This window comes from Rosa chinensis, chromosome 6, assembly GCF_002994745.2.
Source record: "Rosa chinensis cultivar Old Blush chromosome 6, RchiOBHm-V2, whole genome shotgun sequence".
NCBI lineage: Eukaryota > Viridiplantae > Streptophyta > Magnoliopsida > Rosales > Rosaceae > Rosa > Rosa chinensis.
In genome coordinates, this window is record NC_037093.1 from 64230373 (window position 1) to 64251707 (window position 21335).

Sequence of the window (21335 nt, forward strand, 5' to 3'; positions counted from 1 at the left end):
CCTGATGTTGACCTCCTGTCTATAATATTTCCAACCCAATCTGTATCTGTAAAGCCACAAACCTCAAGGATGTTGTTGTGTTTAGAAAACAATACTCCCCTTCCTGGAGCTGATTTCAGGTACTTTAAAATTCTCATAACAGCATCCATGTGACTCTCACTTGGGTTATGCATGAACTGACTCACCACACTCACTGCATATGCAACATCTGGTCTAGTATGAGCCAAATAAATCAAGCGCCCAACTAACCTCTGATAGCGAGTTCGATCAGTAGGTATCTGTTCTGGATACTCAGCTAAACAATGATTCTGCTCAATATGGGTATCAATAGGTCTGCAATCCAACAAACTTGTTTCTGTTAGCAAGTCAAGAACGTACTTCCTCTGGCACAAATAGATCCCTTCTCTCCCCCTGGCTACCTCAATTCCTAAGAAGTACTTAAGTTCACTCAAGTCCTGCATCTTAAACTCAGAGGCTAGCTGTCTCTGCAGTCTATCCATCTCAATAGTATCACTGCCGGTGATTACCATATCATTCACATAAATAATTAGAGCTGATACTGTGAGACCCCTGAATTTTTTAGTGACGTAATTGAGAAATTTCCTAGTCCCCGAGGACATGAGGAAGTGATGACAACATTTACTTAGTGGAACCTTAGTAATGATTTCTTTCAGATTTATTTTCTGAAATTAGCTTTCGATAACCATATACTTGCTAGGGCCCTTCCAAATATTTTATGGAGATTGAAATTAAAGATGTGAGTTTTACATTGTTTGAAAGTTATTGATTTCGCTAGCATATACACGTACACGGTTCATGAAACAGAGTTAGACGAAAAAGTTACGGGTTAGCAAAGTTCAAGGGCAAATGGGTATATTTGCAGTAGCTTATATTCAAGACCAGTGAGACCACATTGATCATATCAGCATCAGATCATTCACCGACCCACTTGATCCACTGATTTCACCATTTCATATCTATGTCGTCCAGGGCCTGATCACTGTAAACTTAGTCTCCAGATTTTTGTCTCAATGATGCCAACGTTTCTGTACAATGATTACGTTTGAGTCTATCAGCTTCTATGGAGAATGGATGCATGCAAGTTCATCTTCAAAAAGGGAGATTCTGACCTCTTCCCGAATTGCTGCTGTCAGCCAACTTCGATGGCCAGAAACTGCAAGTTTTAGCCTTTGTATCAGTACGACTTCTTCATGAAAGTTGTTCGAAATTGCGTCTTCTATACCTTGCTCGAAAATCATGATAATCCAACCGTTAATTCGTTCTCAATCAAGGTAAGACCGCTTACAGTTCAGTGAAAATCCTGTTCTAAGATACCACTGATATTTGATTCTAATTCGTGTTTGCATGTCCAATCCTCTTTCACATTCAGTTTCTACTCAGATTGGGTCATGTTTCTCCATCGACATTTGAGTTAATTTCATGAAGTTTACATCTCCATCTTGAGTTCACACAATTGATTTTACAGTTGGTAAGTTTTGCCCCAATATGTTGAATTCCATCTTTTCTAGTTAAATTATCATATAGAATCTCATATATATTCATTAAGTTTTGTGATAATTGAACTTACCATCTGCACCTGTTATGACTCAGTCTTTCCCTATATCTCATATCAAAACCTTGTTATGGCTTATTCATACTCAAAGTTCATTCATATCAGAACCTGACCTTCTGGACTTTTACTTATCAAATCCATATGGCTCTTGATTGTGTTTATGCTGAGATTTTAGTTCATAAACCTAGACATGTCAAGAATCCATCACCAACTAGTTTGATGTCAATCGGAGTCAAAATGAATTTTTGACAAATTTTCTAAGTTGATAAAATGCAGCTGGAATATTTAAGAAAAACTGAACAATTCAGGCTGCTTGCATCCATCTTTCCCTTACTTCTCGAATGCCAATTTTCTTGAAATTTTAGTATGTTGTACCTTAACATGTCAACTTAGGATCTGGAAAGTTTCAAGTTCACTGCTATTCAGATGAATTTCTAATAAATCTCCAAGCATCATCAATTCCTACCTCAAACTCACTTGTATCTGCATTCGCCTTTTGAATTCTAAGGGCTATTTTAATTGATACTCAAAGGTGCAGACATATATGGAGTCTTATATCAACTTATCTCATGTTTCGATAAGTCAGTACTACTTTGAAAAAGGTTGTTAAGTTGGAGATGAATTATAAAGACCAGTCAAGTGAATTGATGATTTATCCAACTTGGTAATAGGATGAAGAAGCATGGAATCTGGTTGCACAAGCCAAAGCCAAAGGTATTGCTTGACTTGGAATAACATTCGAAGCACTTTGATTCAAGGTAGGGAGGCTCACCCTAGTTAGCAGCTTTTCTGAATTCTTTTATTGTTTGTAAATGCTTTATAAAATTTTCTTACTTGAGTTGATGAGGATGACTTGAGAGTGAGCGAGGCATAGCGACTTCCTTGGGTTTCGATCCCCTAAATCTCTGGATGGGCTGTACGGACGGGATAGTGTCAGACATCCTTTGAGGTGTGACACTAGATCTAGGTGGTACGGCGTAAATGGACACTCTCGCTACTCTTCACCTATTGTTGAAGATTTAAATCTTTGGTGAGGATGTAGTTGGCTAGTATTAGACAGGTCATCAGGTTTGATTTCACCAGGGTACTCATTCGTTTTCATATGGTTTCACATTGGGAGTTCTTTACTTAATTTTATTATATTTTACTCAACTGGCGCCAATTACTATTTGGTTTTCAAACCTAGCTAGGGCTGATGTTTGAGCAGCGAGGACGAAAGCTCACCCCTACTATAGTTGGTCTTGTAGGTACTGTGCACGGGGATTGAGGAGGATTTCAGGACTGAGCTGGGTGCTACATTTTTCTTTAACCACTTGGTATATTTACCTACACATTTTATTCACCTCTACTTAATTGTTATTGTTTGATAGAGGTTGAGTGTTATCTTGTTTCTGTCAATGTTTGCTGAGCTTCTTAACTTCGTATTCAAACGGTTTGAACCAAACTAGAATTTATTTTCATTGTTGTAAGTTGTTGATTCAGCTTTGTTTCACTTAAGTAGTTATGCTTGGAAAGCACTCAATTGTTTAGTTATAATGTCATTTTAACAAGTAAGAATAAAGTTTTCAATTTCACCTAGCTTTAAACTCTACGTTTTCCACCAACACTTGCCATTTCATTTCGTTTTTTTTTTTTTAGTTAAATTGCCTTGCGTCTCTTGAGGACATGAGTTAAGCTTGCTTAGCTTATGCTTCTAAAGGTTTGCGGCACTATAACGTAACCAATTTGGAGAGGTGCAAATTGGGGCGTTACAGTTACCTTCCCTTGTTGATGCTTGAGGAACAAGGTATGATCTGAGTTGCTCTATTTGTAACCAACCTTTCGCATGAACTGTGAAAATCTCCCAAACCAAGCACGAGGCGACTGTTTGAGATTATACAGAGACTTTCTCAATTTGCATACAAAATCACCAGGAGAAGCAACTACATACCCAGGTGGAAGACTCATGTACACTTCCTCGGCTAACTCTCCATGAAGAAATGCATTCTTGACATCAAACTATCAGAGTGGCTAGTTTAAACTAGCAGCAAACGATAACAGAACCCGAATAGTGTTCATCTTGGCAACAGGAGCAAACATTTCATCGTAGTCTATACCATACGTCTGAGTAAACCCGTTTGCTACAAGGCGTGCTTTGTACCGATTCACTGATCCATCTGCATTATGTTTCACAGTAAACACCCAACGACAACCTACAGCCTTCTTGCCTTGTTGTGGAGGCACAAGTTGCCAAGTACTGTTCTTCTGCAACGTCTCCATCTCTTCCTCCATTGCCTTCCTCCACTTTGGATCGCCCAATGCATCCTGCACTCTGTTAGGTACTGATACAGCAGATATTTGATTCACAAATAATTCATATGACTTAGACAACCTCCTAGTAGACATATAATTGGCTACTAGGTATTTTGATTTGGCAGTAAAAGTAAGTTCATATCTTTTGGCTGATTGACCTCGGGTGGTCCGATTTGGTAACACATACTGCTCAACATTAGACTCACTATTGCTAGTACCAGTGGGTGGACATACCTCAAATGGGTGATCTTCAGTACCAGGAAGTTGTGGGTCAGGGGTAGAAGTGATGGCAGGAGGGGCAGTTGTGTCTTCAACTGCATTTTCAGTGATTGAAATTGGTGTCTGGATGTCTGGAACTTCTGCTTCTTGAGGTGATGAGCTGATGCTCTCAACTGGATTCGTCAAAATACCTCCTTCTCCGCTTTCTGATTCCTCCCCCTCTCCATGATACAACTCTTCAAACTATGAATTCTCCCCCTGAAGAGCTGTATCTGAGGAGGAAAAATAACTCATGTCCTCAAAGAAAGTAACATCCATAGTGACATAGTACTTTCTGATTGGTGGATGATAGCTCTTGTACCTTTTCTGATAACCTCCATAGCCCACAAACACACACTTAAGCGCTCGGGCATCCAACTTAGACCGCTGGTTTTTAGGAATATGGACAAAAGCAACACAACCAAAGACACGAGCTGGAAGATTATGAAATGAAGGTAAGGAGACATGAGATGCAAGAATCTCAAATGGAATTCTTCCCTGAAGGACACTAGATGGAAGACGATCGATAAGAGGGGAGGAAGCATGGATAGCATCGCCCCAAAGATACTTAGGCATATGAGCACTAAAGAGAAGGGCACGAGCCATATCAAGTAAATGACGATTTTTCCTTTCAGACACTCCATTTTGTTCTAGTGTTTGTGGACATGTGGTTTGGTGAACAATCCCATGGGTTTTGAAAAACTCTTGGAAAACATGATTAACATATTCTCCCCCATTGTCAGAACGAAGGACTTTAATGGTGCTATGGTATTGTGTTTGAACAAGAGTACGAAAAGTTTGAAAAGCTGGAAAGACTTCATCTTTGGTTTTAAGAAGAGCAACCCATGACAATCTCGTACAATCATCAATAAACAACACAAAATATTTCATACCGGACACAGTGGGTTCTCTAGAAGATCCCCAAACATCATAATGAATTAACTCAAAAGAAATAACACTTTTATTAGAAACACTAGGAGAATAAGTAGCACGATGACTCTTGGCCAAGACACATGTTTCACAATGTAAAGCAGACTCATCCACACCAATAAACAGAGTAGGCATGGTTTTTCTCATAAGACTAAAAGATGGATGCCCTAAACGGTGATGCCACAACAAAATTTCACTTAGCTTGTCAGAATTTGAAGTCAAAGCGGCGCGGGACTGTGCTCCTGGTTTCTCCCCTGCTTATGTCTGATCCAGATGGAACAACCTGGCCCTCAAATACCCCCGACCGATTAACTCCCTGGTGAGAAGATCCTGAAAAATCACATACATAGGATAAAAGGTTACATAGCATTTAGATTTAGTATTCAACTGTGGAACATATATCAAGTGATGAGACAAGTCAGGCACATATAACACATTATGAAGTTCTAAAGTGGGAGTAATACGCATTGACCCTGACCCTAACACAGGAAAAGCCTCACTATTGGCATTGATGCACTGGTGGGGAAGACAATTTAGTAAAATATGATTTATCATAAGTCATATGATCTGAGGCACCAGAATCAATAATCCATGTATCAGAACCAACAAAGTTAGAAACCTTTAAAGTCATACCAATCTTACCACGACCAGCTATAGGCTGTAGGAGCAGCCCCACCTGCTGTATGATGATCCTGTCCGGCCATGCCATAGAAATCTGGTTCTTGGACCAACTGAACTGCAGCTGCCTTCGCCTTAGGACGATAACTTTTCTTTTTGGGGTACCCATTCAGTTTCCAGCAAGTCTCTCGAACATGTCCAAGGTCGTTGCAATAAGAGCATTGAGGACGAGGGCGGTTGGTGAAGCCCGGTGGAAGACCTTGCTGATGAAGTGGAACTGAATTCTGCTGCTGAAGGAAAGGTGTTGGTGACTTGGCCTGAATGGCTAGGCTAGATACTTCAACCTGTGCATGCTTGACACTTTCCTGCTGAGACTCATCCTTGCGGATGTATGTAAAAGCAGTGTTCAGACTAGGAGGATCTGTCATTCTCAGCAATTCTCCCTTGGCACTGCTATGCTTCTCATCAAGCCCTCTCAAGAATACATGGACCCTTTCAAGTTCCTTCTCCTTCTCGTACCACTTAAGATCTTTCTGATTCTTGATCTTGCAAGGACGCTTCTGATTAATTTCAACCCATACATTCTTCAACTTGGTGAAATACACAGCTATTGGTTGACCATTCTATTGCATACTAGCAGCTTTGCACATCAATTCATGAACCTGTATAAAATCAGACTCATTTGTATATAGATTCCCCAATGTCTTCCATATTGCTTCAGCAATCTCACACTCTTCCACCAATTGTAGCACATTTTCAGTCATAGCTTTGAATAAAATTGCCATCACAGATCCATTATCATCCTCCCATTTAGTATAGGCATCCACATCTTCCTCACTAGGTGCTTTGGTTGTTCCTGTCACATGCCCCATCTTGTGTATGCCACGAAGGTGGACAGACATAATCTTCTTCCACGTTTGAAAATTGGTCCCACTGAGTTTCGTACCCCCAAAAGAACCACCATCTGAACTTCGAACAGAAACCTCAACCTTTTGACCTCATTGATCCTGGAACTCTGATCTTCACTTTCATCACCACCCATTACAACAATATAGTAGCAAAATCACAAAGAACACAGAGTATGCAGGGAATAAAAAGGACAAGAGATTCCAGAAGTAACAATAACACAACGTGTAACAATATCTATATTTCTTTTTCTTCCCTTTTTTTTTTTTTTTTTTAGAGTTGTTGCACGGGTTGAGGTGAAACTGAGGATTGACTGGGTTCTAGAGGAAAGAAAATACCCAATCACATCTGGTCTGAGTTCTCCCTGACTTTGAATAGGAGAAACTGATGGCCTGGACTGAGCGAACTGAAGTAGAAGCTCGATGGAGGGATTGAGCGACGGCCTGCGAAGCAGAGTGAGGGCTGACGGGTATGGGCGACAGAGGGCACGCGATGGCCTGGGAACGTGATGAACAGGAAACCGACGGGTCTGAGCTTGATCTGTCGAATATGTTCTGAGCAAGAGATGAAGATGATCGACGGTTCTGAATCTGATCGGTTCTGATGCCAGTTCTGATGTGAACCCAAACTGCTGATGATGTCACCGGATGGAATAAACCGCCGGACGGCTTGGTGGAGGAAACTGATATGGAGAAGACGAAGCCAACCTGGAAGCCGACCTGGCGTTGACTTTCTGGTGCTAGTACCCAAGCAAAATGTTGGGTCTGAACGAGGAAGACGCGACCTGGACAGGTGATGAAGGCGGCTGTTTTGATGACATCGAAGTCCAAGAAGAAGACGATCTAGTCGTTCTTGGACGGATGTCAACGCAAGAGGAATAACGACGGGAAAGTAGTCGTGAAGGAAACAATAACCCTAACAATGGAGTTTTTGAATTAATTCCTCGAACTAGGAAACTTAAAAGTAGAAAATAAGAGACAAAGTCCTCTCGGATCTTTACTTTGATACCAAGTCAAATAAGACGAGACATAGATAATGAATTTTCTGATATATGATTCATCTCATAGTGGAGGTATATAAAGAAGATTACAGGAATACAACAGGTAAGTACTAACTACGAAATAATTACAATATATTCTATTCCTAATGTTAAGCCCTGACTCACGCTGACACATATCACCCAAACATATCCCTCCTCCAAATCTCTTTCCCCACAAATATCGATGCCCTCGACTTACCTCGAGGAATCGAAAACACCTCCCAACTCCCGTATATGGATTTGTGGTTCCCTTTCCTCCTCGCCACCAAGCAACTCCAAAAGCCCTTCGAACAAGTCCTACAATCCATGCGAGATTCCAAATCCCTTCCCATGTGCGTGGTCTCAGATTTCTTCTTGGGCTGGACACTCAAATCATGCTAGGATTTCAAAGTTCTGAGGAGGCTAGTGTTTCATCGCATATATGGGAGTCTTGTCAGTAGCCATTTGCAAAAGTGCGAACGTGCATAGGCCACACTTGAAAGCAAAGTCGGTTTCAAAGCCTTTACACTTTCCTGGCCTTAAGCTTCCCTTTGTTTTGGATACTTCAGAATTACCAGAGGTGATTCTTCAAGTAGGTGATGCAAATGACCTGTTTTCTCAGTTCTTGTTTGAGGTGAGCAAAGCTGACATTAATAGCTGGGGTTAATTGTTAATAGCTTTGAGGAGCTAGAGAGTGGTACCGTTTCATCCCTTGAGTCTTTCTATGAAAATGGAGCTAGAGCTTGGTGTTTGGGACTTTTAAATTTGTTTGGCAGAGTGGAAGGTGGCGTTGTTAACAATAATATAGGCAAAGTAGCCATCGACCAGAAAAACCAGTAGACCGGCCTTTGTACAAATGCAGTGGCTCAATGAACAAGTGATTGTAGGCTCAGTGATTTATGTCTCATTTGGAACCCAAGCTGGCTTATTAGAGAATCAACTTAATGAGGTGATTTTGGGGTTGGAGCAGGCAGGGGTTCCATTTGTCTTGGTGGTCATGCGATTGAACACATGGTCTCCACCAAACGGACTAGAAGAGAAACTAAAAGGTAAGCTAAAATTGCAAGTTTTTTTACAACATCAACTCTATTAATCCAATTCAATCCAATCCAATTATCACATTTTAATTATTTAAGCATATTCATTCAGTGTTATTATATAAGTTGCAAGCAAGGACAAAAACTTTGCTCTTATTTCTTACCATGTGTTTTAGGCCTTTAAGATGTCTTGTAAGTAATTTCATATTTGTGTTATCATTTTCGACAAACAGCTCCCTACCGATGACATGACATATAAATTAAGTATCTCCCCTACCTCTATAATTTCATCGAATCCATGTAAGTAGGTATCACTTGTCGATGACATGACATATAAATTAAGTATCTCTCAATCGTGCGGGGAGCCCACTCGAAGATGCACAAAAATGTTATATTTTTTTTATAATTTTTTTTTTAAACCGCACGAAACATATTTTATGTGTTTGTTAATTATTCCATGTGCTTAAGAGATTCTTAATCTATTTGTCCCACTAACAAAATAATGAAATTGATAGATTCATTAACATTTTGAATTTTTGACAGAATTTAAAGTACATGGATGAAAAGTTTTAGTACTCAAAGCACATGATTTGATTTTTGTGAAGGTATTTGTAATCTCAAATCATTGAATCATGTTAATTCATTAACACTTTGAAGGTAAAAGCATTGTTACAAAGGAATGGGTGGATCAACACCAAATACTATCACACCGAGCAGTGGGAGGGTTTATGAGTCACTGTGGTTGGAACTCAGTGATCGAAAGCATCTCCGCCGGCGTGCCCATTTTGGCCTGGCCTATGTTTGCCGAGCAGTGTCTCAATGCCAAGCTTGTTGTTGAAGGACTCGGGGCCGGACTCGAAATCAAAAAAGTGCCTGATCAATTAGGCTTAGGAATTGAAGTCTTAAAACAGGCAATATGTGCAGGCGTGAGAGAGCTAATGTTGGGAAGCGAGAAAGGAAGGAATGCAAAGAAGAGAGCACAAGCCTTGGGAAGATTGGCTTGTCATGCAGTTTAAGAAGGTGGTTCCTCTTATCGAGCCCTAGACAATCTTATTGACCAACTAAGGGCATCTTCTGCCCAATAAGTTAATAGTTTCAAGAATAAGCATCTTAAAGCATATAGTATTTTGTTTTAGGGAAAAATGCATGGACATTGTCTGGATATTTTGAGGACTGTCAAAGTGATACCTGTACTTTAAACCTTATCAATGTGATACCTGAACTTATATTTTCTTATCAGCATAATACGTACCTGTGTCAACTTTCGTCACGGCGCCATCAATTTTGTCACACGTGAGGCCGAAAATGAGGGCAAAAAAGAGTTTTTTTCACTCCATCAAAACCTAAATGACTAAATTCAAAATTAAAAATAAAAACTGAATAATTTATTATATTGAAAATAAAAGATGAATAGATGTTTATGCTTTGTTCTATTAACCAAGATCCCAATCCAATACGTATTAAAAAAAAAAAAATCCCAATCCAACAAGTCTGAACCTAATAATTCTTCATGTTCATCTTCTTAAATCCAGCGAAAAAGCAAAAAAAAAAAATAATAAACAAAAGAAAAAAAAATAAACAAAAGAAAAAAAAAATCCCAGCAATTGTTTACGTTCTTAAACTCATTCTTGTTCATCTTCTTAAACTCAACAAAAGGTTGACCAATCTTGGGCTCTATATCTTTGACAAGATCTCGATCTCGTTGGTGGCTTCAGGCCCAGAAATAGAAGTGGGTCTGGGAATTCGGCTGTGAGCTCTGGAGGGTCTCTTGAGGTAACAAGACGGCCCCGAAGTACAACTTTGAGGACATAGCCATGGCTTCCTTCGACTAAGAGTTTCTGATAAGATAAGCCATTGGTGGCAGCCAAGAGATCAATGTAATCGAAGTGTTGGATCTTGATGGGTTTTTCATAGGATATTCAGCTTTGCAAGAAAGGTACCCATATTCTGATATCAGAAAATATTACTTTTGAGTTGTTGGATTGAAGACACAAAATGTATGAGAAAGTTTGGTTTTTTTTTTTTTTTTTTTTTTGAATAAAGAGCTGGTGCGGCTGTTCTCAAGCCTTGATTAATGAAACTGTCGAATACAAGGGGGGGACATTGAGCCTAAACCCCTGATTACAATAAGCAACTAGAGTATTTTCTGAAATAATATCAGAAATCTCTACATGAGACTTGTATTATAACAAGCACCAACTAGCAAAGAGTGCACAAATAGCTACTCCATTTGCTTTAACATAGTAGTGACATAACGGAAAGATAACTCGATATGTAACACGATTACAACATAGCATAAGTAATTCGATATGGCAAAATGTATGAGAAAGTTTGGTTTTTTGTTGGTGGTGGTGTTCTACAAAGTAGAGGGTAAATAAGTATAGAGAGAGAGAGCCCACCTTCCAATTTTGGAATCCAAGAAGTTTGGTTTTTTGTTGGTGGTTGAGTTTTCTTTTTTGTTTGGGTTCAAGAACCATGGAAGCAAGAAATTAAAACCTTAATTACTTAATTCAAATTGAAAGATGACCTCTGAAGAACCTCCGATGGCCGCTATCATCATTTCCCAAACACCAGTCCCAATTCAATTTCAAAGAAATAAGCTTTCAAAGTTCTCGTTCAATCTCAGAGAGAAGAAGAACTGGTGATGAATGAGAGAGAAGAATTGATGATGAACAAGCTTTCAAATTCATTTTTTGAGAGTTAATTAAAATTCATTTAAATTAATTATTTTATTCATATTAAATCACGGTTCAGATAAAAAAGGAACTTGAGGGCACATCAGTCATTTAGCTCTCAATTTCGGCCTCAAGTGCGTCACACGTGGTCAAATTGACGGTGTCGTGACTGAAAGTTGACATAGGTATTACGTTGACAAAAAAATATAAGTCCAGATATCACATTTATAAGTTTTAAAATTCAGGTATCACTTTGCCAGTTGTCAAAGTGTCTAGACACTGTCTGTGCATTTTTCCTTTATTTTATCCACAACTTATTTGTGCTAGCTGGTATTGGGTATTAAGAGGTGGTGTAAACGTTTAATTTGGATGCTATGTTAATGATAGAATAGCAAGACCACAAATTTTTAAAGAGTACGATGGACAAGATTTTCAAAAACACTTTACCCATATGTAAATTAATTAAGTCTTTAGTAAATCTCTTTCAATATGCTCAATCCTTAAAAAAAGCTTGAATTATTTACTTATTTTATTTATTTTTTATCAGGAGTGAGGTAGCAAGCTACATTGGTTATGTTAGCGAGTTAGTACATAACACACCCACATCGTCAGTATTTAGACTAAGGTCCACGAGGATATCCTAGAAAAATCATACTAATTCTCCGCCGTAGGCGCACGAACCTGAAAGCTTCTCAAACTCGTTGGCCACAAATTAGTGAGAGTTGAGACTTGAATGCTAAACATGAAGATTCCATGCTAGGCTGCTCGACAAACCTTACCATATCAGACGGTTCTAACGAAGTTTGATGGGCGGTGATCGATCTGCTTATGAATTCAACACTATTCGAAATTGAGAAATTAATCATTGCAAATAATAATAGGAAAGAAAACCAAGAAATCAATGATTTTTGACAATACTAACTTTGAGATCAACTTTCGACGACTACTGATGTGCATACTAATTAGGAATTTAGGAGCGGAGAATGCGCATTCAGGCATAGTAAATGTGGAGAGAAATGCCACTACACCATACGGTTTTGGTATCAAAATTTGTTCAACTTTTAGGATTACACAAAAGAAGAACAAAAGGAAAAAAAAGTAAATTAAGGAAATCTAATTTCATCAAGGTTTTAGGCCTAAAATCTAAATATCCATCTCCAAGGGATCGAACGGAAAAATAAAAAATATGAGGGGCCTAGTCGACTTTGTATAAAATCCAAAACCTCAGTGACTAAAGCCAAACCGAGCAAGAGGGCTGCTAGGGTTTCTCTCTTCAAAAAGGTTCGAAAATTTCAGATCTCGCTAAGTCGATTCCTCCTTTTTCAAATTGATCCATCTCAGTTTGGTTTTCTCAAATCAAAACCCTTGATTTCAAAGATTCTGTGCGAGAAAGATTCGATCTTTGCTTCGTTTTCTGTTTCTGAATGCTTTGTGGGTTTTGATGTACAGATTTCAATCGAGGAAGAATGTCTCGCGTCTACGTTGGGAACTTGAGTTCTCGAGTTTCGGAGGGGGAGCTCGAAGATGAGTTTCGCAATTTCGGAGTTATTAGAAGGTAAAGGTGTTGGCTTTTCTTGTTGTTCTTGTTTGTTTGTTTTAGTGTGGTGAAAGATTGTTGATTTGGTTTTATTGGTAATGGGCAGTGTGTGGGTTGCAAGGAGGCCACCGGGTTATGCTTTCGTCGACTTTGATGACAGCCGAGATGCCGAGGATGCCATTCGTGAATTAGATGGTATGTTTTTTTGAAGCACTGGGCTTTCTGTTGTATTGAATCTGGTTTTCGCCAACTAGTGTTCATATCTGTTGAACAGTTATCTTATAATGTGGGTTCCTAGATGTTACTTTGCTGAACTTGTAGATTTGGATGAGTTTGGACTTGTAGATTCAGATTAATTAGACTATATTTGCCTATGATCAACCATTCAAGTTAGTATTTTTTTTTTTAGAATTTTGAGGAAAGTAGAGCTATTATATAATGTGTAATTCTCCACAAGGGTGTTAACCTAGCTAAAGTGAGTGTGATTTCTTTTGAATGCTATTATGTAATGGTATCTTCTGTAGGTCATCATCTTATCTATTCTTTTATGAGTCCATCCTATTACAAGTCACGAGCTTTTGTTGGACTTTGAATTAGCCTATTATTTGGTGTTGGGATTACTGCGATTGAAAGTACTTGGTTTCCTGCCTTTTACTTGAATTTTTTATTTATTGCATTTATCAAGTCTGCAGAAATTAGATGTATTTTAATCTTTGTTTAGAGCTCTCTTCTCATCAGCTAGTTTATCTCATCTCTCTCAGTAAGCAAAATATACCAGTGTTCCAAAATTGTGATATCTTGACCATCTATCAAATGTTTTCTTTTTGGACAGGCAAGAATGGCTGGAGGGTTGAGCTTTCACACAACTCTAGAGGTGGTGGTGGTGGTGGTGGTCGTGGCGGAGGAGGTCGTGGACGTTCTGGCGGTTCTGATTTGAAGTGCTACGAGTGTGGTGAGCCAGGTCATTTTGCTCGTGAATGCCGTCTGCGTGGTGGTTCTGGAAGGCGTCGTAGCCGCAGCCCACCTAGATATCGCAGAAGTCCTAGCTATGGCAGGAGGTAATGTCATATTGTTATTTGTTGTCTAGCTCAGGTGTTGTTAGATAGATGTTCAGGTGTATCTCGTATTGAAAGTTGGTTTGGTGGATGCAAGTTATGTTGGATTTCATGTTCTCTCATCTAATGCCTTCTAACATAAGTAGTTGTGTGATGCAGGAGCTATAGTCCACGTGGGCGCTCTCCCCCACCCAGACGTCGCAGTTTGACACCACCCCGGGGTGGGCACAGCCGTAGCAGGTCTCCACCATACCGTGGACGGGACGAGTTGCCATATGCAAATGGGTGAGGTTCCTCCTTTCCCTGTGTGTTTTAGAAAATACTGCTGCAAGATTATGAAACCCTTCTATCACACGGCACTGATTGTGGATGACTAGCAATGTTGATTAATATCATGATCTTATATCCTGTGCATTAGTTAATGAATACTGTGGACGTTAGAGCACGTTTTTAATGTGTTATGTGTGATCAATATTCTTGATTTGTCTAACGGTGCTAGTTTCTGAATTGTTGCAGTAATGGCTTGAAGGATCGACGCAGAAGCAGGAGTTGAGGATTGGCATACAAGGCCCTCTGGCTTTGTTTAGAGGATATACTGGGATTAAGTGTTATGTAGTGTTCTTGGACTTCAGCACAATTCTGTTTAATTTGGGGGACGCCCTCTGCCTCTACTCTCTGGATTTGGTTAAGTTCCTTACTTTCTTATTTTGAGCTGGTTTTATTTACCTATGCGATAGTTGTAGGCATGAGGATCTTATGAGTACACTGGTATCATAACTTTGTTTAAGAGTGTTTGTTAGAATGCTGCTAAAAATCTCTGCTCTTTTTTTCTTTGTGTTGAGGTGTCGTCTGGTTCTTCTGCTTCATTGGTTTTGTGCTTCTGCACTTCCTTGGCCCCTGGGATTTCTTCACTGCCCTGCTCTGGGATCTTCAATTTTGATTGTTGTGGGATCCCAGCCGGCTTATCTGTAGAGCTTCAATTTTTGTGTTTCTGCACTCCCTTGGCCCTTGGATTTCTTCACTGCTCTGCTCTGCTCTGGGATCTTCAATTTTGAAACAGTTGTGGATCCCAGCCTGCTATTTGTTGAGCTTCTCCTATTTTCATTGAAACTCGTTGGTTGTGATGCGCCTTCAATCTACTACAATAGTGGCCTCTGTTTAATTTTAACTTATGAAAGGATTGAGGAGCGGCTTGTGGCAGGTACTCGTATCTGTTCTAAGAGAGATTAGGTCTACAGAAACATTGATTTAGACGTCATTAGTCTTCTACAGGAAGAACTCTGATCTTAGTGGAGTTCATTTTGAGGCGTGCAGGTAGATTGTTTATTTAGATTCATCCATCACTTCCCTTGGATCGGTTGTCGTTTCATGCACACAAGTCGGCATATTCTTAGGCCTGGTGTCCTGGATTTTCAATTTGATATAAAACCTTGAAATCAATGAAGTGACCGTTTTATTTGTGAGAATAGCATGTGAAATGATCTTAAATGCTTCACTATGCCTTGTGTACTTTGTTGGGCTCTAATTGTGATGAATGCCACTCACATTAGTGGATTGGGTCTCCAATGCATTATGTTAGATGGATCTACCAATGATTCAGAGTTAACCTACTGGTTGGTGCACACGTTTGTGATTAGGGTTCCATTACAGCACAATTTATAGTTATGCCCCTATATAATCTTGCCAGCCAGTCTACTCCTTGCTGCGATGAGCCATTGTTCCATCGGAAAAATAAAATAAAATGAGAAAAAACATGGTGGGAATACATGTGCAGGGTATTAACTGTCAACTTTTGATAGATTGTTGCTACCCAAATCTGGGTATCCTCCAAGGGTGGTGGGTGAGCACTTTTGCGACTGGTAAAGAAAGGTCCACACGTTATTCATGAATTGTTGGTTTTAGGTCGCCAAATTGTCTGGTTGAATTTTAACCCAGTAGGTCGTCAATCAACTGATTAAGAATTTTGTGCTGTACACGCCTTCTTTCACTGCCATCGGTCACACGTATAATTATACGACACGTCAACATCTACCCGCGGGTCGTTCTTATTCCTATTTTTATGAACAAGGTCCAACACAAAAGAGTTGGAAAATGTCTTGGATATTCTACTGACCTGGAATAGTCACTCTGGTTTCATCACATAGAACTGAAAGCATCGCTTGGCATGTCTACATGCGCGTTAAACAAACTGACGATTAAGGTAAAACCTCATTCGCAATCACTTTTAACTGCTTATAATTGACCGACAAGTGATGTGACTAGAAGATATCACATGCATGAGGGTGACATAACGAAAGTTCCTTAGAGGGTCCGCATCACCAGTGCTTCCCATAATTTGGCCAATCAGATATTTATGGACCGGTTTAATTTTTGGCCGCCACCCTAGTAGGAGGGAGAACTGAGAACTATAGATGCCAAAGAAAACTGTCCAACATATATGAAGTTTTACTATAAGCAAGACAAAGAACTGCTGAGATTGGATTCAGATCTGGCATTGTCAAAAGTGTTTTTGGACTAGTTGACTTAGAACGGTAATGGCATCGTGCCTCCTTTGGTCCCCTCCTCAACTAATTTACAGTTGGAAAAAAAGATAAATCAAAATCAAACTCTGAAGCAAATTGTTGCTAGATATCTGCCTATCCATATGCTAACAGATAAATTACGTGTATATAATACACATCTCCCTCTCTTGTCTTTAATGGCTACACTCCACTTATTCCTTTTTATATATACGTTCATGTCATTCACGTTCTCTCCCTCTCCGACTCTCTCTCTGATTCAGTATCTTTCTTAATTCAAAACATGCATAAAATATGACGACTCCCACATCGAACCGGCCTTGGATCAAGCCTGCCTCGTCTCTCTTTGGTTTTAATATATCGCATTTGTTGCTCTTGTTTTTTACCCTTTAGCTGCAAAAATGGGAAATTCAGCAAATTGTGTTGCAATCAAAGTTGATGCATATTTGTTCATGTAGTTTGTTCTCAGAAGATGAAGGCTGCCAGAACAAGCATGGAGTTGAAGAAAGATAAGCTAGTGAGGTACTGTCTTCATTCCATGGTCTCCTATTGTCATTTATTTCCAGCAGTCTTACTGTGTTTTCATGTTCGTAGGTTTTATAATGATGAGAAACAAGATGGTAATTTTTCCTGGGAAAAGAGTGACATTACCCAAAAACACTTAAAAGATCCACTGTCTGGTGATAGAGCCAAGAAGACTACTAGATTTAGAGGGTTTAAGGTTTTCCCAGAGAACCATGAGCCACATCAGAAGAAAGTTCTTGATCCTGGGAGTGATATTTTCTTGAAATGGAACAGGATTTTTCTCATATCTTGCTTAGTAGCATTGTTCGTTGATCCACTGTTTTTCTACCTTCCTTCAGTACATAATGATGACAGTTCATCTTGTATGGCAACTGATTTGAACTTGGGAATTGTTGTGACATGTTTTCGTACGCTTGCCGATATGCTCTATCTACTTCATATTTTCATCAAGTTGAGGACAGCTTATATATCACCAAAAACTAGAGTTTTTGGGAGGGGTGAACTTGTTATGGATCCCAAAAAGATTGCTAGAAGGTATCTGAGATCAGATTTCTTCGTAGATCTTATAGCTACACTGCCTCTCCCTCAGGTATGCCATCATCATCATCATAAACATACTTTTGCTCAATTAGTATACTGGTCTAGAGTGATTCATCTACAATGTACTATTCATTGGCATTTTGATTTGTGAATTTGGCTTACTGAACATGATTAGATATGTTTAGTCAAATTAAGTCATACAAGTGTATGCTAGCCCTTTCTGTTTAACAAGAAACTGTAGGATATTTTTAGTGCCATTTGGAGTCTACTGCACTATTGACTACTATTTTTTCTGCATTTTTTTTTTCCGGTTTCACAATTGTAGAAATGACGCTACTTTTATTCTGTTTGGCAGATTGTCATATGGTTCATCATACCTGCAGTTAAAAGCTCCAGTTCTGGCCATACCCATAATGCCCTTGTACTGATTGTTCTGCTCCAATATGTTCCTAGATTGTATCTCATTTTCCCACTAAGTTCTCAGATCATCAAAGCCACTGGTGTGGTCACAAAGACAGCTTGGGCTGGGGCTGCGTATAATCTCATACTCTACATGTTAGCTAGTCATGTATGTAGTTTTCTTTATTTAACATTAATTCAATTTTACCACCCTTCAAGAGTCAACAACATTGATTCTGTTCCTGTTCTTGTAGGTCTTAGGTGCTTCATGGTACCTATTATCAATCGAACGGTATGCAACTTGCTGGAAGTCTCAATGCAGAAAAGAAGTTGACCCCATCAAGTGTTTTCTCAGCTACTTGGATTGTGGTTCTTTGAACAATGATGGACGCCTGCAGTGGATAAACAGTACTCATGTGTTTAGTAACTGCAACCCGGAGAACTCCATTGGTTTCAATTATGGCATATTTGAGAATGCACTGACCAACAATGTAGTCTCCTCCTCGTTTCTAGAGAAGTACTTGTATTGTCTTTGGTGGGGATTACAGAACTTGAGGTATGACCGTATGACCAAGACTATGCTTCACTGTAACGGGCATATGTATTTGCAATTTGATCAATATTAATGAATGTCGTGTTCTGTTTATGTTTTTCTCATACAATCTGTTTCAATATATCTCAGCTCCTATGGTCAGACTTTGACTACAAGCACATATATCGGTGAAACTTCTTTTGCTATACTCATTGCTATTTTGGGTCTGGTTCTGTTTGCACACTTAATTGGAAATATGCAGGTATGTTACCTTGTTTATGATCAAAACATCATATTGTGTTTTCTGACAAAGAAAAAAAAAATGCTGTAACTTCTTCCACTTCAGTAACAAGGTTTCTTCTTTTCTTCATTCTGATATTTTAGAGTTTTAGACACATTCTATTTTGTGCAGACCTACTTGCAATCTCTCACCGTGAGACTTGAGGAATGGAGGCTCAGGCGGCGAGACACAGAGGAGTGGATGAGACATAGGCAACTCCCTCAAGATCTGCAAGAACGTGTTAGGAGATTTGTGCAGTACAAGTGGCTTGCAACTCGAGGAGTTGATGAAGAATCCATCTTATGCGCCTTGCCTACAGATCTTCGTCGAGACATCCAACGTCATCTATGTTTAGACCTTGTTCGACGCGTAAGTGACTTCCTTGGTATTCTAATCTAGTGCTATAAGTCTTCCCCAAACCATGTTCTGATGACATATATGTAGTCCATTTTCCTGATTATGGTTAGCATAAGATTGTGCTATCATTTAGTTACTCTTAACGTGATGCATATTGCTAGTCTTCTTGTTCCAATGATGATGAGTAATGCTTTTCACTTCCACTATGTCATTTGCAGGTCCCATTTTTCTCACAGATGGATGGTCAGCTACTTGATGCCATATGCGAGCGTTTGGTATCCTCCTTGAGTACTCAAGGCACCTACATTGTTCGTGAAGGTGACCCCGTCACCGAGATGTTATTCATTATCCGAGGAAAGTTAGAGAGCTCGACAACAAATGGAGGTCGGACAGGTTTCTTCAACTCAATTACTTTGAGACCTGGTGATTTTTGTGGCGAAGAATTGCTTGCTTGGGCATTGCTTCCCAAATCTACTCTCAACTTGCCTTCTTCTACAAGAACTGTCAGATCACTTGATGAAGTAGAGGCCTTTGCACTTAGAGCAGAAGATCTCAAGTTTGTTGCTAATCAGTTCCGACGACTTCATAGCAAGAAGTTGCAACACACATTCCGATTCTACTCTTACCACTGGAGAACTTGGGCTGCATGTTTCATTCAGGTTGCGTGGCGTCGATTCAAGAAGAGATTGTTGGCAAAGAACCTTAGCATGGTTGAGTCATTTTCATATAAGTGTGACAACCAAGAGGATGATGAGGCAGAACAAGAAAAGGAGGAGGAGTACTCTAGGAGTAATGCAGCTTCAAATGCTTCACAAGCGAGACAGAATTTGGGGGTCACCATTCTGGCTTCGAGGTTTGCTGCAAACACGAGAAGAGGAGCTCAGAAAATGAAGGATGTTCAGTTGCACAAGCTGCAAAAGCCTGAAGAGCCAGACTTCTCAGTAGAGCCAGAAGACGACTAGTAACTACTTCATTACTATGTACAGATTCATAAACTTCTTTTTAACGCCTATAGGAAATTACAAGAACATGGGTCAGGTACCCAGGTACATTTGGATTAACCGGAAGTATAGATGTTTCATATTTGCCACCTACTTGTTCTTGTTGACTGAACATAAATGTCCCTATGTCCATCCTGTGTTTAATCTTCGCCGAATCTGTTTATTAAAGAACTACAGTTAGTCAGCACAAAATGTCATTTAAAAGGCATCTTCGGAAGTCTAGATACCATTTTGCACCAATTTCAAGAAGTATATAAGAGTCCCGATGAAATTGAAGGCAGACTTTACGAGCACTGGAAGCACTTGCCTTTTATTTTAGGGAAAATGTCCATTTACCTAAATTTGAGTTACACTAACCCCACTTATCCAAATATCTTATAAGAACACTTACCCAATAAATTACATACTTTTAGCCTTAATACCCAATTAAGTATTTTTTTTGTTTATTTTTGAGACAATTTTACCCTCCCTCTCTTTATCACTTAGAGAGAGAAGTCATCGGAGACTTCACGGGACTTCGGTCAACAGCTGCGGGACTCCGGTCAACCGTTGCCGAAAACCGTTCACCGGACTTCGGTCATCGGTCGTTGGAAACCTCTCCGGTTGTCTTTAAATAGGTCACCAGAGAATATTATTGCCCCTGAATAAATTATTTATTGTCCCCCAATAAAAAATTTATTACCCTCAATAAAATGTTTATTGCGCTAACAAAACAATTACATCATTTAAACATTAGTACAGTCAGTCACAGATCTACAAAGTCGTTTTCTCTCTAATAATTTCAGACTCAAAACTCAGTCTCAAATTACACAATCAAGCACAAGTCCAATCAACACGAGTCAAGATTACATATCCAATTAACCCGAATAGATAATCAAAACGTCTGAAATTACAAGAACTTGTTGTGCTCGGCGGCTTTACGTTCATCGGGATTGGTGCTAAGAGCAGCTTGGAGTATAACAACAAGGCCATGAAGATCCATTTTTTTCCAGAATTTCGATGATAATCGAAACTCTAATATGATTAAAAGGTCGACAATCAAAATTGATCGGAACCTAAACCCTAGTAGAAATTGAAGAAAGGGGATGTGTGAACCAGAAAGGGGAGAAGAAAAGTGATGGGGATAAAGGGATTGACATCGGTCATATTCACTGATGGCTTGAGTCGCCGATCTGATTGACATCATTTTGCAATTGACGGTATTAGGAGACCGGCGGTCTGATTCGCCGGAGACCTCGGTCGAGCATCAGTGACAATGAGAGAGAGAGAGAGGGGTCGTCTGG

The 21335-nt window shown here is 39.5% G+C and overlaps 3 protein-coding genes and 1 long non-coding RNA gene across 4 annotated transcripts; all 4 read left to right on the top strand.

The window, feature by feature from the left end:
* Positions 1-1033: 1033 nt before the first annotated feature.
* On the top strand, positions 1034-2972 carry LOC121049684. The gene is made up of 3 exons (XR_005801052.1): positions 1034-1292; positions 1391-1489; positions 2245-2972. It is a non-coding gene; the product is annotated as an uncharacterized LOC121049684 (long non-coding RNA).
* Positions 2973-8037: 5065 nt separating this feature from the next.
* On the top strand, positions 8038-9648 carry LOC112171760 (UDP-glycosyltransferase 73C7). The gene is made up of 3 exons (XM_024308893.1): positions 8038-8229; positions 8458-8644; positions 9290-9648. Exons 1-3 carry the CDS (start codon positions 8038-8040, stop codon positions 9646-9648), a joined length of 738 nt encoding a protein of 245 aa, XP_024164661.1.
* A 2811-nt stretch (positions 9649-12459) lies between these two features.
* LOC112170428 (serine/arginine-rich splicing factor RSZ22) lies at positions 12460-14734 on the top strand. The gene is made up of 6 exons (XM_024307719.2): positions 12460-12588; positions 12757-12862; positions 12951-13039; positions 13677-13902; positions 14059-14184; positions 14416-14734. The coding sequence occupies exons 2-6, from the start codon at positions 12774-12776 to the stop codon at positions 14450-14452; spliced, it is 567 nt and encodes a 188-aa protein (XP_024163487.1). The 5' UTR covers positions 12460-12588; positions 12757-12773; the 3' UTR covers positions 14453-14734.
* A 729-nt stretch (positions 14735-15463) lies between these two features.
* On the top strand, positions 15464-20256 carry LOC112170427 (probable cyclic nucleotide-gated ion channel 14). Its single transcript, XM_024307718.2, has 7 exons — positions 15464-16940; positions 17013-17532; positions 17839-18051; positions 18137-18438; positions 18565-18676; positions 18827-19063; positions 19270-20256. The coding sequence occupies exons 1-7, from the start codon at positions 16891-16893 to the stop codon at positions 20011-20013; spliced, it is 2178 nt and encodes a 725-aa protein (XP_024163486.1). The 5' UTR covers positions 15464-16890; the 3' UTR covers positions 20014-20256.
* Positions 20257-21335: the final 1079 nt, after the last annotated feature.

Excerpts from the sequence above, each read along its gene's own strand:
- LOC112170427 (XM_024307718.2), top strand. The coding sequence starts at position 16,891 with ATGAAGGCTGCCAGAACAAGCATGGAGTTGAAGAAAGATAAGCTAGTG. Across the intron at positions 16,941-17,012 it reads AAGAAAGATAAGCTAGTGAG|GTTTTATAATGATGAGAAAC; the intron begins GTACTGTCTTCA and ends TCATGTTCGTAG. Across the intron at positions 19,064-19,269 it reads GTTTAGACCTTGTTCGACGC|GTCCCATTTTTCTCACAGAT; the intron begins GTAAGTGACTTC and ends TGTCATTTGCAG.
- LOC112171760 (XM_024308893.1), top strand. The coding sequence starts at position 8,038 with ATGGGAGTCTTGTCAGTAGCCATTTGCAAAAGTGCGAACGTGCATAGG. Across the intron at positions 8,230-8,457 it reads TTTCTCAGTTCTTGTTTGAG|TGGCTCAATGAACAAGTGAT; the intron begins GTGAGCAAAGCT and ends GTACAAATGCAG. Across the intron at positions 8,645-9,289 it reads ACTAGAAGAGAAACTAAAAG|GTAAAAGCATTGTTACAAAG; the intron begins GTAAGCTAAAAT and ends AACACTTTGAAG.
- LOC112170428 (XM_024307719.2), top strand. The coding sequence starts at position 12,774 with ATGTCTCGCGTCTACGTTGGGAACTTGAGTTCTCGAGTTTCGGAGGGG. Across the intron at positions 12,863-12,950 it reads AATTTCGGAGTTATTAGAAG|TGTGTGGGTTGCAAGGAGGC; the intron begins GTAAAGGTGTTG and ends GGTAATGGGCAG. Across the intron at positions 14,185-14,415 it reads GAGTTGCCATATGCAAATGG|TAATGGCTTGAAGGATCGAC; the intron begins GTGAGGTTCCTC and ends GAATTGTTGCAG.